Here is a 15,258-nt window from a genome sequence, read left to right on the forward strand (position 1 = left end):
TACATAGTAGTTTGTATAATTAATTATATAGATGTCACCGATTCATTGACTTTCAGTCTGGTGGTTAATACTTATTGAGTGTGTTTGATTAACTCTATATACTTATATATATTGTAAAAAAGTTTTAAAAACAGTGCCAGAGCTAACGGCGAACGACCCCAGCGCAGATTTGAAACCGTACATTTGCCGCTCCCACTTTTTCCAGACTCTTACAGTGTCATAGCAGTAATCGCCTGGCTGCAGATCATTAAACTTCTTAGACAACTCTTGTCTTAAGATGTACTTAGATAACTTATGATTGTATCTAAACAATATGTCATACAAATTATATTTTATAAGATCAGATGTTAGTTATCTTCTTATTTTTTATATTTCTATAAAAGTTAAGCGTTTCTCTGTGGCAAAAATCTAGAATCATTTTAGTAGTTTTAAGAAGTATTTTTTTTCAAAATAAAACGATTAAAGATTCTACTTAGGGTTTACAGTAAGTAGCTTGAGGCTACAGTAGGTTCTTTTCTGGCTTTTGGAATCGAAAAACTGTGGCAGTTTTTCAAGCCGCGGGAAAGTAGCCAATGTTCGAAAAAACATTGAATAGTTTATAAACATATTTGCGTTCTTTAAGGCAGATATTTAATAATTAACTTTTTAATGGCACCGACTGTTTTACTGTTTAGGTCTATTTGCAAAGTGAATTTTTGCGAGAGTTTTTAACCCGTCCGAATAGGCAATAGGCATGTGCGCTTATATAATGATTTATTTTATTAATTTATTTAACTAATATAGCTAATTGCTTATACAATAAACAAATATAATTAAAACATACATATAAAATATAATATAAACATAAACAGAATATAATAAAAAACTTTAAAACCCGCTACATTTTTATTTTTGCAGATTGTTTTAAGAATATAACTATACAAATTCACACCTCCGTACAATATTTCTTTGGCCGTACTCACTTTCTAATACCTAACACTACTCTTTATTTCTTATTAAATACTCCGGTGACTCCGGTTTTATTTTCTAACTTATATTTAAATAGTAAAATATTAATCTTCAATATTTCTTGAATATTAAACCATTGCAATCTTTCAATCATATAGGGCGATCCAACATCAGTTACCGAACTTTTTTAAAATCAAATGTTAGATTAAATATCCTTAAATTTGAGTGTTTTTTAAATATTTGTGTACAATCCGAACTTTCTAAAAAAAAATACAAATTCAAGAATATCTTCGGATTTTTTTATTATTCGAACATTTGATTTAAAAAATATGGATCACCTTTACTTTTACAACTAGTAAATCTATCTGTATTTAAAACTACTCTCACTGACATATCAGCATGACCAATGTAACATTATGGGCACTATACATAACATAAAAAATACAATTATCATGAACATCTTAAATAGATGAGCACTATTCCCCATAATTTATTTTTCATCATATTTATTAATGCGTACATCAGTGAATGTACAAATTTTAGTTAAAATTTCAAATGAATTTTGCATTCTACGTTCTTAATAATATATTTTAGGAGATTTCAGGTTGTCAGGAAAACCCAAGAGATTCGCGAGGTATATGGATTGATTTTTTTTAGCAGTTTAGTAAAAGTGTAACCAAAAACTCGTAATTTTCGATTCGTCGGCGTTCGCAGCTTTTCGGCTATTCTTATAGTTCTCTTTGGCGGATTTTGCATCTGGACTTGTACCTATACCTATATAAAATTCAGATAACACAAGAACCAAGCCTAGAGACCATGGACAGGGAAGAATTTATGTAAATTGTTCGTTAGAGCAGCAGGAAGTTGATGTTGATGTTTCAAAGAAAATCTTCTTCTCTAATGAGGCAGATTTCCACCTCTTTGGGTATGTTAATAAGTAAAATTGTCACGTACTCATATGGGGCTAGGAAATTTTTCATGTGATACACGAGAGGCTATTACATGTCCAAAAAGTGACTGCTTGGTTCGCATTGTGGTCAGGCGGCATCATTGGGCCTTACTTTTTTGAAAACGATGATGGTCGGATTGTAACAATCACTGGTGAGCTCTATAGATGCATGACAACCGATTATTTTTGCCACGAAATCAAAGATATTTCCGTGGAATACATGTGGTTCTAACAAGATGGCATGTTTTGCATGAAAAGATCCCAGGTCGCATTATATGACGTCAACTGGCCGCCAAGATCATGCAATTTACGTGGGATTACGTCAAGTTTGATGTCTACGTTGGAGCGCCTAAATACCAACATCCGCCAAAATGTTATAGCCAAGATACCGACCAAAATGTATGAAAAAGTCATCATGCTGCAAAAGGTCCTTATACGAATTGATATTACTTTTCATAATTAATGAAATACGACAAATGTTCGATCAATAAAAAATTCCGAAGATTAAATATGTTTTTTTAAAAAAAAAAAAGTTCGGAAACTGAAGTTGGATCATTCTTTGATTAATTAACTTAATTACTTCAAGTCTAACAATTTGATAAAATGGTAAATGTATTAGTGTATATTAAACGACGCAAATAAGTCACGAATATTTCGAATTTAAATGAGTGATAAGCCACTTGATCAAACATGTATAATGACAACATTTAACATAGTATTGTATTACGCCTTATTTTTACTTTAAACAAAATCAATCATTTGCTTTGTGCGAAATGATTATACATATTTTTATAATTTATGCGTATTTACAAAAAATAATGTTAACACACTGGTTATCATTGATCATGTTAATAAACCTAGTTTAAAATATAATATATTTAGAATAAAGTTCCTATATACACTTATTAAAATAAATATATAAACATTTATACAGGCTTGGCCATAATAATGGGGCACCTTAATAAATGTGTTGTATTTTTAAAAATCGTGAAAATATAAGTAAAAAACCAATCGAGGTTGTTTACAGTGTTAATTTTAAGAATATTTTTAATATTTAGTAGACTCATCCTTAGCTTGAATTGAAGCTGCAATCTTTTTTGGCATACTGTCAACTAATGACTTGCAGTGGACGGAGACAATTTTCCCCATTCCATCTATATAAATATGGACTTTCTTTTTTTTAATTTTGCCCATAAATGCTCTATAGGATTTAGATCTCGTGACTGTGCAGGCCATTCTAAAAGCGTCAAACATTTTGATGCAAACCAACATCTGTTTTTTCGCTAAATATGTCACGGAGCGTTGTCTTGGTGTAATCGGATGGCATCATAAGATTCAGGTGAATGCCAATGTCTCCGTCTTTCATTCTAGTTAAATTTCACAATACTATATTGCTAGTGGGGAGTAATGTGAAAGTTTGATTTATGATGGCAATACTGAACAGTGGGGACGGATGCGGCTTGAATGGCAATACTGAACAGTGGGGACGGATTGCGGAAACGACAACTAGTCGCGACGCCTGACCCCATAACATTTATCCTGTACAACTGTTTTTAGGTACCCTTTCCCTGAGATATTTGCTACCATTATGCATGTGCTTTGAAAATGCTATTAGATGTTCCTTCAGGTACCCAATATAACTTACGCCGAGTCTTAGTATTTCTAAGCAACACAAATGAACCTTTTATAGAAATAGTTAAGACAAACAATTGTGGTGATCCTGACATATCTTTAAAAATTTGCCCTTACAAGGAAAAACTAATGATCAAGTTATTATATCTTTGTTGCAAAAACCATGTTATTTGCTAAAATTAAAAATGAGAATATTAACTATAAATAATGACAATAATGCACAACAAACAGAATAAATTGCTAAAATAAATTATCGTATAATTAATGAGAATTTTTGCACTATAGACAGACTGAAACAACATTTAAATTACTATTAATAATTATGTCAAATGACATTTTTATGTAAGCTTTTTGTCTGATATATTTACATCATTAATTATTTTAGTTTTACCTATCATAATCTATACGAAATCATTTTAGTGCATTTTATGCTGTTCCTAAATGTGAGTCTAGGCAAAAATTCTAAATTTCCAATACTTTTACATCTAATCTAAGAATGAAAGACAAATTCAAATTTTAACTGTTTTTTACGACAAACTGGATCAATACTTCTATGTTTGTAGATTAATACTTCTACTTAGTGAAAATGTTGCAGGAAATTGCAAACTCAAACCATGTCTAATTTACCAGAGTAAAAATCTAAGGGCGAATATTATGAAAGATTTGAAGATGAAACGGTCGTTACCGAGCGTTCCCACTGCGACAGTGCCGACACGATTTTATTGCTTTTGACGTAAATTTTTAACTTCTGAGAAGTGATAATTGTTTTAGCGCTCTCCTATTGACCAAAATTCGGTTTGAATATACTTTGATCACCCCTTTTCTATTAGAAGTCCATGGTAATACCAGTAAGGATAGCTATCATATTTTAAAAACATAGTGGAATATCGAAATGCAGACAAAATATGGAGTAATATGTGAGATGCGATGTCCGTCTGTATTTAGGTATTCTTCCGCTTAATTTCCCCTGAGAGATGAGTTGCTTTAGTTTGTATATTGGGCGTCAAAAAACTACAATCTGTCCCTTTGAATAATAATGTTTATTGTAAAAGTACTACCAAAAAAGTGGGTGCTTTGAAGGCAATGTTCCGCTCCTTATTTCTTGTATGTATAAAAAAGACTGAAGGAACTTGTATCTGAAATCCTGAAGTACACACGTAATCTCAAACAGCTGTAGCTTAGTTCAGATTCATTATTTGAGGTCGATTTTTACTTTTTTTACAAATATATTCTTGCTATGATTTTTTCCAGTCGGGCCCTAGGAATTTTTCCTCTCTCCTCCCCCCCCCCCCCTTTTGGGAGGCCTTGCTATAAGGCCGCTATCTCACCGGGACGCCACGGCCACATATCCAGCAGCGTTTCCAGACAAAATGTATGGATGATTTGGACTTGGCGACATCGCCAAGCCGTCGCTAGGTCAGATACATGCCATACAATTATATACATTGTGTCTGGAGACACCGTTGGCTACCTCGCCGTGGCGTACTGGTAAGATAGCAGCTTAAAGCAAACACTACATAAACTTTATTACAAACTACATATTTTAATAAGTATGTATACCAGGGGCGTATATTCAGGGTGTGCTAGGTGTGCGGCGCACACCCACAGAACCATCTAAAATATAAATTTAGAAATTTAGAAAATTTAGGGCATAAAGCGACATCATTTTGCATACAGTAGTATGCAAAATTATAAAATTTTAATATGCAGTGTATAGTATGCATTGGTATTTGTCAGTCGCTCTAAAAGTTTCCGCGCGACCGACACGCTATGTATTACTCATGTGGCGCGCCGACCTTGAGTGCGGCGGCCGACTAAAGTAAATTGTTCCGAGATTTAACGGCTGAAGTCGATCTGTCGGCTGGCAGCGCTCAGTAGTAAAATTGGTCTCGAATTTGGTGCACGTACTTCAAAAACTCTTGCGTCCGTCGCTGCTTTTTTATTACATTATATCACAATAACAGGTCACTCATTTTTTTATATTTTGGCGTAAAATAGTTTATTATCTTATTTACATATGATCAATACTTAATTTTTTATTCTAGATTATATTTTTTTATTTATCCCAATAATGATGAAGAATACTGTTGAAGATATTTTGAATAATCCATTTTCAAAAAGAAGTTATGAAATTAAATTGAAGATCATCAAAATTGGCAAACCACGTCCACCTCTTCCCAATTTATTTATGAAGCATAAAGACAATAAATGTGAATATACAAGACATTTTTCATTTTCGTCATATGAACGAACTGAGTGGTTAACAGGCTGCGAACTTCGATCTAGATTGTTCTGTTGGCCATGTTTATTGTTTTCCAAAGAAAGAAGCGTGTGGAATAAAAGTGGATTTGCTGACCTTAGTCATCTGATAACGGCACTGAAAAAACACAAAAGAGCGCAGTCACACGTTCAATCATTTTTTTCTCTCAAAATGTTTGGAAAACAACGAATTGAAGTAATGGAAATAATAATAAAATACACATCACGGTTAAGTAACACAGTGCAAAAATACAGAAATGAATTTACGGACTTTTTTCGAAACGTCGTGAAAAATTGTGAACTATGGGACCCCGACACTGTAATAAAAGCACGAGGTTTTCTTAGCTTTTTGGAAGATTTTGAAACAAGAAAACTTCTCCACATATTTTCAAACCTTTTTGGAAAAACTGATGTGTTATACAACATTTTACAATCCAAATCTTTTGACATATTATATTTCTGTAAGAAAGTTACCGAAATTTTGCAACAACTCAGACATGAACAGGAAAATAATTATGAAACATTATGGGATTCTTATGTAACGGAAGAAAATTATCCAAGACTGAGTAATGATTTGCTTGTTGAAGAAAAGCACGCGTTTAGCCAACTATTTAATACAATAGTTGCTAATATATGTAAGCAAATTGAATACCGTTTTTCTTCAATGTCCAAATTGGAATATTTTCACCTTCTGGAGAAAGAAAAATATGAGCAATATAAAGGAAAATTTCCAAATGAATTACTTACCAAACTGCAACAATTCTATGGAACATTATTTGATTATATAAGTTTAAAAAATGAGCTTGTTGTTCTTTATCATTTGCCTGAATTTGCAGAGAAATCTGTTCATGAGCTTGTACAATTTATGAACACAAATAATCTTGAGTCAGGTTTTCAGGAAATAGATAAATTAGGCAAACTAATATTAACTCTTCCAAGCAGTACTGCTTCAGCAGAACGTTCATTTTCTGCTCTGAAACGAATTAATAATTGTTATCGAAGTACCCAAGGCCCAGAAAGGCTATGTGGCCTTAGCTTGATTTCAATAGAAAAAGGGATCCTTATGGACATTAAAAAGAAGAGCACTTTTTATGACAGCGTGATAGAAAAATTTATGATTAAAGAAAGAAGATTAGATTTTATGTATAAATAATTATAATTTTATGTTTATTGGAAATTTGATATTTTTATATAATAATATTTTAGATTAGGTTTGATGTTTATTTATTTATTTATATATGGGAAAAAGCTGTAAGGCAGTTTAGGCATGCCAAAACCTCGGCTAATAAAAATGAAAAAATGTACGTTTTTTTTTATTTTTTATAGCACACCCAATATTAACACCCACCGTACGCCACTGATGTATACACATACTTTCTTATAATATGCAAGTATTTGTATAAATATTTGTTTATGTTCTATTTTCTGAAGTATATGTATGCAGGAACGTCTTATTTTCACCTATCTGTTGAAACAAACAGTATTATAACGAAAATTGACCGAATTTAAGTTATGTTCTACTTACTTGAAAAACTTTGAAATCAATTAATTATGTTAGTTGAGGACTTACTGCATTTGGTTTTAAGAATTTAAATATAAAAATGGCATAATCATAATGAGTGTTTGTTAAAATAAAAGTCTAGTTTCACAATATATTCTCTGAAAGATAGTAAGGCACGTGTTTGAAATTTACAAAGCTCATAGGAGTGTAGTTCATGTTTGATTGATTACATTAAGAATATACTGAAGTATTTTATAAGGCGTTATTTTAGATCGATTCGTTTTTCAAAATATATATGTACATGAAACTTTTGTCAGTACATTTAGTAACTTTGAAAAATAAAATTATTATTTCTAGAAAACGGACAAGTGGTTGAGTCTGAAGAGCTTTCGTTATATTTTTCAACTTCAAAAAAGTGTTTATTTTATTATCTATACTGCATTTTGAATTGTTTGATTCGATGATTAAAAACTTGTTTAGATCGTTTTACTTACCATCAAAACGAAGATGCCAAAACTAATAAGATATTGAATGTTATTCAATGAAAATTTTAAAAGACATCAAATAAAAAAATATATACTTTAATTTATATTTACAGATTGAACAGTCTTCTCATTGCATAGCTTGATATGTTAAATAATAGAAACTATGCTCCAAACACGCAATGTACGCAACAGGAATACTTTTAAACTACTATACAATTGCAATCAATATGGATATTACAGAGTGAGATTGTAAAGTATCACAAAGTATAAATTACAAAACGCATCACGTTTGCAATAATAATAAATAATAATAAATTACCATTCTTCTTGCCTAACAATTAAATTATTCGAAAATTCTTACAAATCTTGAAAGTACACATTTATGAGTTTTACATATATTTGCTTAAACAATACAAATATAAATACTTTGTTATATAGTTTGCGAGACTTGTATTTTATAAATATTATATATATTTGTTCTATATATATACAATAAAACGATAGAACTTATAGTAACAAAAATTAATAATAATAAAGGCAATCATTTTTACATGTATATATAAAAAAGGTTAGAGAGGAATGTCATATTTTGTTAGTACAGAAACATCGTCAATACAATTTCACACTAGAATTGTGGTAATCGCTTTTATTATGAGAAATATACATAAGTTTGAGAAATGGGCCGCTTACAATTCGTTCGTTACATTGTCACATGAAATCACACAGTTACATGTACCGCAATCTCTTAATTTATAATAATATATATGATTAAAAAAAGTATTGTATGACTACATATAAACAAAGTTGAAACGGCAGAGGCTCTGAGATAACGACGATATAATAGGTCCGTACCCTTGAGAATTGTCGTAGAGTTCGAAAAGCGGAGCAGCCACTAACTTGTAATTCTTTGGCACGGCAAATATCGCCTTATCCTGCAGCTGAACGAGGAATAGTCGTTTGTGTTCTTTTGGTTTGGTGATGTGCGGTGGAATGTATGGATATTGCGGCGGTTCAAAGTTTGGTCTCCACCAGTTACCTAAAATTATAAAAATGGTGTAAAAATAAAAATGATTATATTTCACTTAATAATAATAATAAAACATTCATGAAATAGCCATAATAAATTGTCATTCTTTAAAATGTTAAATGTTCATCGATCTTGAAAAAAAAGTTCATCTTGCACTTGCTCACGCAGAGGATTCAAGAATGAACATCACACTCTCAAGACTCAGTTGATCGTAAGGAACCAGAGAGACATTTTCAAAACTGCGAGGCTCTACGACTCTTCCTTATTCGATACTGGCGCCTGATACTCAGACCGGTATATCTTTACATTTGTACAGTAAACAATTCTTAGTCACTTAATTTTGCTTATATGTTGATTAAAAAAGGATCATGTTATATGTTAAACAGCATCATGAGTCAATTAGAAAACATTTCATCAAAAACAATGAGTTACATAATCTATGGCTTTCAGAAAATAAATAAAAAATATATCTGAAATGGGCTCAGCAGCACCGAATTTAAACACTAGAAGATCAGACGAATTTAACTCGGTTAATTTAAAACTATAATTTAGCTTTATGGTGAATTTTGTATTGATTTAAAAGTAAATAGAAAATACCTATCGTATCTTCAATGACCCAATCTTGACGAACGCCATCCTGTCGACCCAAAGTTTCGCTCAACAATCGTTTCAATCCTTCAATTTCATCCTCGCCGGTGTTCAACTCTCCTCCAGGCAGCTTGAAAAATGTTGTTCCAAGTTGTAGTAATAAAACGTGTGGCAGGCCATGTTCGTGTACCTTTAAATAGAAAATATATTAGAAAGTTATAATACGTATTTATTAGAAAGTTAAGAACTGAAATAATAAATAACATGAGGGTAGGCATTCTGATTTCTCAATGATTTTCTTTTCTTAAAAAATGGGAATTCTTGACTTCACTTCTCAAATTTCTCGAGAAATTTTGATGAATGAAAAAATGTATGTATTACATATTATTCTTAAAATAAACATTTAAAAAGCACATGCTATCTAAAGTAGAATCAAACATCCTCATTCTTTTTTATTGTTAAAAATATTTCGGCTGCGGTAAAATTGCTCTCGTTTTGTGTTGATGTTGGTTTAATTAACAAAGAGACTTCAGATACTTCAAATATATTATATCAATTTCAGGGTTTCTTCGATTATATAATTGCTCTTTAATTGCCCGTTGAAATTTCGAGCTTAGCTCAGAATTGATATTTTCCTATCGTTTTAACAAAAATTTTCTAAAAAAACAAAAGTTTTACCAAAAAAAGAAGACCCTTTCGGCTGTCAATAATAATCGTGAGACAATTGCTGTTGCTACTTTACAAAAAAAATATATAAAAAAAACCTTTTTGGAATATCAAAAAAGAAAAATATCCCTAAATCGTTTTGTATTCTGCGTAATTTCGTCTTATCGGAGCGGGTTCTTAAATCACCGGAGTAAAGATAAAGCCGCTGGCTGGTTAGAGTAACAGAAAATCTCAAAAAAAATTGTTGGTCAAGCAAATGCTTTCGATCTTCTGAGAAACTATGGATAATTTCAAACATCTGGCATAAACACCTTCAGAAAGGTTTCTTTTATTACTTAAGCAAAAATGAGTTTGAGTGTTAAAAATTTGTAAACAATTTTTTACACCTTCCAAGAAGTATGCATATTAAGCATGAACCTGCCTTTACTTATGCAGCGTTATAAAAAGGGCAGTGGTTGTAAAGCTGTGATCCGTGGTCACTCTGTGATTCGGAGATAAGTTTTTATTAAAATTTGTTGTATATACTGGGAAAGAACAACAACCAAATCCCAAAGACGGACTTGTGTAAAAAGTTGTAACCAATCTACTAGAAAGGTTTGAAAATAAAGGCCATATATTATATAGATCGCGTACGCCGACAAAATTCGAGGCAACCGATGAAAACAGACAATTTTTTCGCAGAAAAAATCTACAATAACCGATGTCAACAAAAACCTAGGTACCACTGTATCACTTTAGTCATATATATTATTTTTCATAGAAAAAAGCTATAGAGAAAAATGCAAACTTGATTTAAACTAAATTAGATATTAAAAAAATAATTGCTTCTAATAAGTCAGCGTTAATGGAAGCTCTTAAATCAAATTTTATTATTTTAAGCATGGAAAATAAACTCTCTTTAACACACTCATGTTAAATAAAATTATAAAATGGAGTCAGAGTCGGTCGATTTTTTACGACGACTCCGCAGTCCTGCTTGTGTTTCTATGCTATGTACATATTTTATTAACCACTTTTTACTGTTTATTATTGAAATGTATTTTATTTATTTGATATAAAAATACATTCTAAATATGTCTTGTTGCATACATTATCAACGATATTTTTTATTTTTCCAACTGCCCATTAAAAATTCTCAAAAAAATGTTTTAATTTTTCCAAAAGAATTTTTTTTACTAATTTTCCTTAATTATAATGAAAAATACTGATGATTATGAAAAATACCAATGATTATATTAGAAGTAATAAATTGCAATAAAAAATATTATTACTTTATTTTTTAGTGGATTATTGACACTCAGAAAACTTTGCAAAAAAACATGCTGTACTTAAAGGGTGAAATGACACAGTCACCTAAAAAGAAACAGGTCGCTTCAAACGGGTAACAATTGGTTCTAGATAACTAAAAACTCATAGACGTCCACCTCAAAATGTGTAAGCGATCCAACAGTAGACCACGATTGACATTTTGCCCACCCCAGTTATAGATACTAATATAGATTAGCCGGAAATATTTGAAGAATTTAATTATTTTGTTACTGCATTATTTTTATATTTTTTACTTGAACGATAAATGGTGAATAATAAAGAATAATAATTTTAATCTAATGTAAATTAAAAGCACAAAATTTTTTTTAGTGAAACACTTATAAAATTAAATATATGCAAGAATGATCACCAGCTTTTAGCTGATTAAATTTTAAAACTTAAAATATTAGGGTTGTTATTGATAATAAACATAATACAACATAATGTAATAATAATAAATACAATTAAGTAAAAAGCAAAAAATACATCACTTACCCTATTGTTTAAAAAAATAACACTAATGAAATATTTGTAAATTAATTTATACAATAGACCCAACGATCAAAATAATAGATAAAAAGTTGATCCTTAACACATTGTTGTCGGGTGATTTCGCGCATTGTTTCAAGCCTGGCGCGGGCCATTTTTTAGCAGCCGCGGAATTTTTCGGAAACGAAGAATTTCCGCGTTTTTTTTCGGAAACTCGCCATAACTTTTATACTATACAATATAAAATTATGAAATTTTAAACATAGACTTACCATAAACAGTACTATCAAATGAAGAAGAAACATGGAGGTTGACAGTTTTATATTCACTGGAAACTTGCGTTTATTTTGCACATAAAAGTACTATAAAAATGTATGTAATAAAAAATCGAATTCAACACTAAATAAAACTAAAATATGGCACAATCTGTTTTTATGAATAGTTTTTCAACGTATGATATCTCTAAAAACACGTACCTCTGTGTAGAGGTATGTCAAAAGATACATAGCTACACTTTTGGCCCAATTATCAATAATCAGATAAATTATCCACACAAAATTCATCGTCAGATTTATTTTTATCGGGTGAAAACATTTCGGGGTGTAAAACTATTTTTTAGTAATGATGTCTTTTTTTTTATAACAAGTCACAGATGTCGCAATGACTGTTGCTTGTTATCTACCCCAGGTCAAGTTTCATTGGAATTTGTTTTGTTTTCTCACTCCCAACCATCCCTTCTTTTACATCAGGTAGAAAGTAATTCCTCGAAGTATCTTGAATAGAATTGAACATAATAGAAGATATTTGGGATAACAGGAATTGTTTATAGTTCGTTATTTAATTTTTTGTACGGAATAAAAATTCAATATCAAAATTACTACAATACATTTGGTGGAAATGTAATAAATGCGACGACGAATAAAATAATGTCTTTACTAAATATCAAAGCAGTGACATCTAGCTGCTGACAACAAAAAAAAAAATGCAGTTCAAATTACACGGATAAACACGTGAGCCGACTTCTAGCAACAGACTACAAAAAACGGATTTTTACGGGTCCCGCAATCCAGCAGCAGTTTCGCAAAAACGGAAAAATCCGTGTCCCGACAACAATGTGTTAATATAGTTGATAAATTTGATTAAACCTTTTCGTGATTCATGGTAAATTGAAATTAGATTAGATAAACATTTTTGCTTCTGAATTACTAATTTGTAACGTGAGCTTTATAGATAACTTTAATCGGCAATTTGAGATAAGCTGCCACTTAAATATGTGAAAAGTATGTAAGGACAATTTCCAAGAATTTTTGAATATTTTATCAAAGTAGTGGTGGAAATTTTATCGACAATATCTAATTATTTTATAATACAATTTTAGTTAGTATACATACCAACAATACTCCTTCGACCGATCTTCTCATGCCTATTTTATCAAATTCGTCCCGCATACGCTGAAAACGCGCTGGCACCGAAGGATCCTTTTCGAACAACGGTTCTTTCGTGCCGAAGGTATAATTTGTGAGCGGATATAAATGTATGGTCCGATTTAAATTCGGGTGGCCTTGCTCGGTTTTTGCGGATTGCGACGCCGGAGCCCCGGCGACGCCCGGGAGCGGGCCAGCATTGGACGAACCGCTCACTTTTCTCGGCCAACCGCTGCCAGTCTTGTTGACCCCAGAAGCCATAGTCGCCATAACCTAAAAATACATCAATGAAAAATTATATACAGACTATATTAAACGATGAAGCAACACGCGCATCAATATATGGAATGAGATATATCGCCGAATGCACTATTTTGTGTATGTTGTTCAAGACGGTGTAAATAATACGAATGCCAAACGTTCCATGTGATGACAGCGCCAATAATGCTAGACTATTCTGACACAATGGAGGCTCGGTTTTGAAATGAAAGTGTATCTTACGATAGATTGTGTGTTTGTTAGTCGTATTCGCGTTTAAATTTTTGGCGAATTAGATTTAATAACAGAGATTTTGATGAATTAAGGTGACACTCACAGACGCCGCCCGGGCAAACACAAATGGCGGATAATATTGCCAGTCGGCAAAAATTGTCGACGCCAAATAATCGACCATTAATATTATTTAAAAAGTATTCGATGCAAACGGGTTTTATAAATATTATAAAATATATTCAAATTTATTTATTCAAAGCGCGATATACAAATATTTTGATTTAAATTTAATTCAAGGGGGGATAGATTTAGAAGCAAAATATATTATACAATTGCAAGATCTTATAAATCATAAAAAAAACAATTTTAAATAATGCAATATGCGTTATTTATGATGATTTTTAATAAAAGAATTAAATAATATTAGATAAAGCGGAAAGAAATGACCTTTATGTGCTCTCTTTTGAAGTCAGTTTGCCGTTGCGTAAGTACATCGATATTGTTATTATTTTGAAGCTCTGTTCATCCTGTAACGGTTTTCATTTTTTTTACCCATAGAAAAAATTTCACGACCAAAAATCGACGAGATGCAATTGCAATGTGTTTTGCTGTTTTTATTTGACAAGGGGATAAAACTCAAAGAAGCTACTGAGAGTGTTTGTGAAACTTACGGCGATATTTTAAAATTTCGTAAATGTCAAAGTTGGTTTAAAATATTTAAAAACAGCGACAGAAATTTAAGAAACCAACCGAAATCAGGAAGTAAATTAATTTTTAAATGTTGTTGTTTTCTGAAACCGTGTTATATAAAACGTGCTGTACAAAAATATGTCACAATTCATCAACCGTGTTATATCAAAACCGCGTTATACGAGGCTTTGGTGTATTCTATAATTGTCTCTAGCGCTATATTGACTCGGAAGGGGTGTATTTTGAATAAATTAATATAATATTGCAGAATAACAAACGTCTTATATTTGTTATTTGAACAGTCCTCGTGTATTTGGGACAGTGTATGTACATATTAAATATATTTTATTTAAAATAGTACTACATTATAAACGAATATATAAAAATGTTTATTTGATAAAACATTTTTCACTAAAAAATATCAATAAAAAGAAATTTATGTAAATTATATTATAAGCAATAAACGATGTTAGATAATGATTATGATATACTTACTACACGTTAAACCAATATATCTATGTATATTAGGAAGTTAGCCTTCCTTTTTGGATTCCTCTTAGGTCTTCTAGTTGATTTTTCAACCTTCAACAGTTTTTTAAAATACAACTTTATTTCAGCTTATCGCATAGTTGCATTGACCGTACGCTATGGAATGCTGAGCTGAAGTCATCACTTTTATTTTTTATTCACTAGTTTGACACATTATGCGATCCAATAAGATCATGAAATATTAAAGCTATTGATATTCTAAATTTTAAGGTAATGTATCTTAACATTTACTTCACAAAATACATAAAGTT

At 31.1% G+C, this 15,258-nt stretch overlaps 1 protein-coding gene and 2 long non-coding RNA genes across 4 annotated transcripts; 2 read left to right on the forward strand and 1 right to left on the reverse strand.

Annotated features, from left to right (window-relative positions):
- Nucleotides 1-1,255: 1,255 nt before the first annotated feature.
- On the forward strand, nucleotides 1,256-2,401 carry LOC148230002 (uncharacterized). The gene is made up of 2 exons (XR_015811359.1): nucleotides 1,256-1,582; nucleotides 1,683-2,401. It is a non-coding gene; the product is annotated as an uncharacterized LOC148230002 (long non-coding RNA).
- A 1,982-nt stretch (nucleotides 2,402-4,383) lies between these two features.
- Nucleotides 4,384-8,782, forward strand: LOC148230003 (uncharacterized). The gene is made up of 2 exons (XR_015811361.1): nucleotides 4,384-5,017; nucleotides 7,888-8,782. It is a non-coding gene; the product is annotated as an uncharacterized LOC148230003 (long non-coding RNA).
- Nucleotides 8,388-13,947, reverse strand: Cpsf5 (cleavage and polyadenylation specificity factor subunit 5). Of its 2 annotated transcripts, none has more exons than XM_088197334.1 (4): nucleotides 13,872-13,947; nucleotides 13,244-13,549; nucleotides 9,399-9,579; nucleotides 8,388-8,810 (listed from the first exon to the last, which is right to left on the reverse strand). In XM_088197334.1, the coding sequence occupies exons 2-4, from the start codon at nucleotides 13,544-13,546 to the stop codon at nucleotides 8,563-8,565; spliced, it is 732 nt and encodes a 243-aa protein (XP_088053460.1). In that variant the 5' UTR covers nucleotides 13,547-13,549; nucleotides 13,872-13,947; the 3' UTR covers nucleotides 8,388-8,562. The 2 variants fall into 2 exon arrangements, with proteins under 2 accessions (XP_088053460.1, XP_088053461.1); XM_088197335.1 differs by having other exon boundaries at nucleotides 13,778-13,919.
- Nucleotides 13,948-15,258: the final 1,311 nt, after the last annotated feature.

Source organism: Plectrocnemia conspersa, unplaced genomic scaffold, assembly GCF_051122295.1.
Source record: "Plectrocnemia conspersa isolate PC_06_02 unplaced genomic scaffold, ASM5112229v1 ptg000011l, whole genome shotgun sequence".
NCBI classification, from domain to species: Eukaryota; Metazoa; Arthropoda; class Insecta; order Trichoptera; family Polycentropodidae; genus Plectrocnemia; species Plectrocnemia conspersa.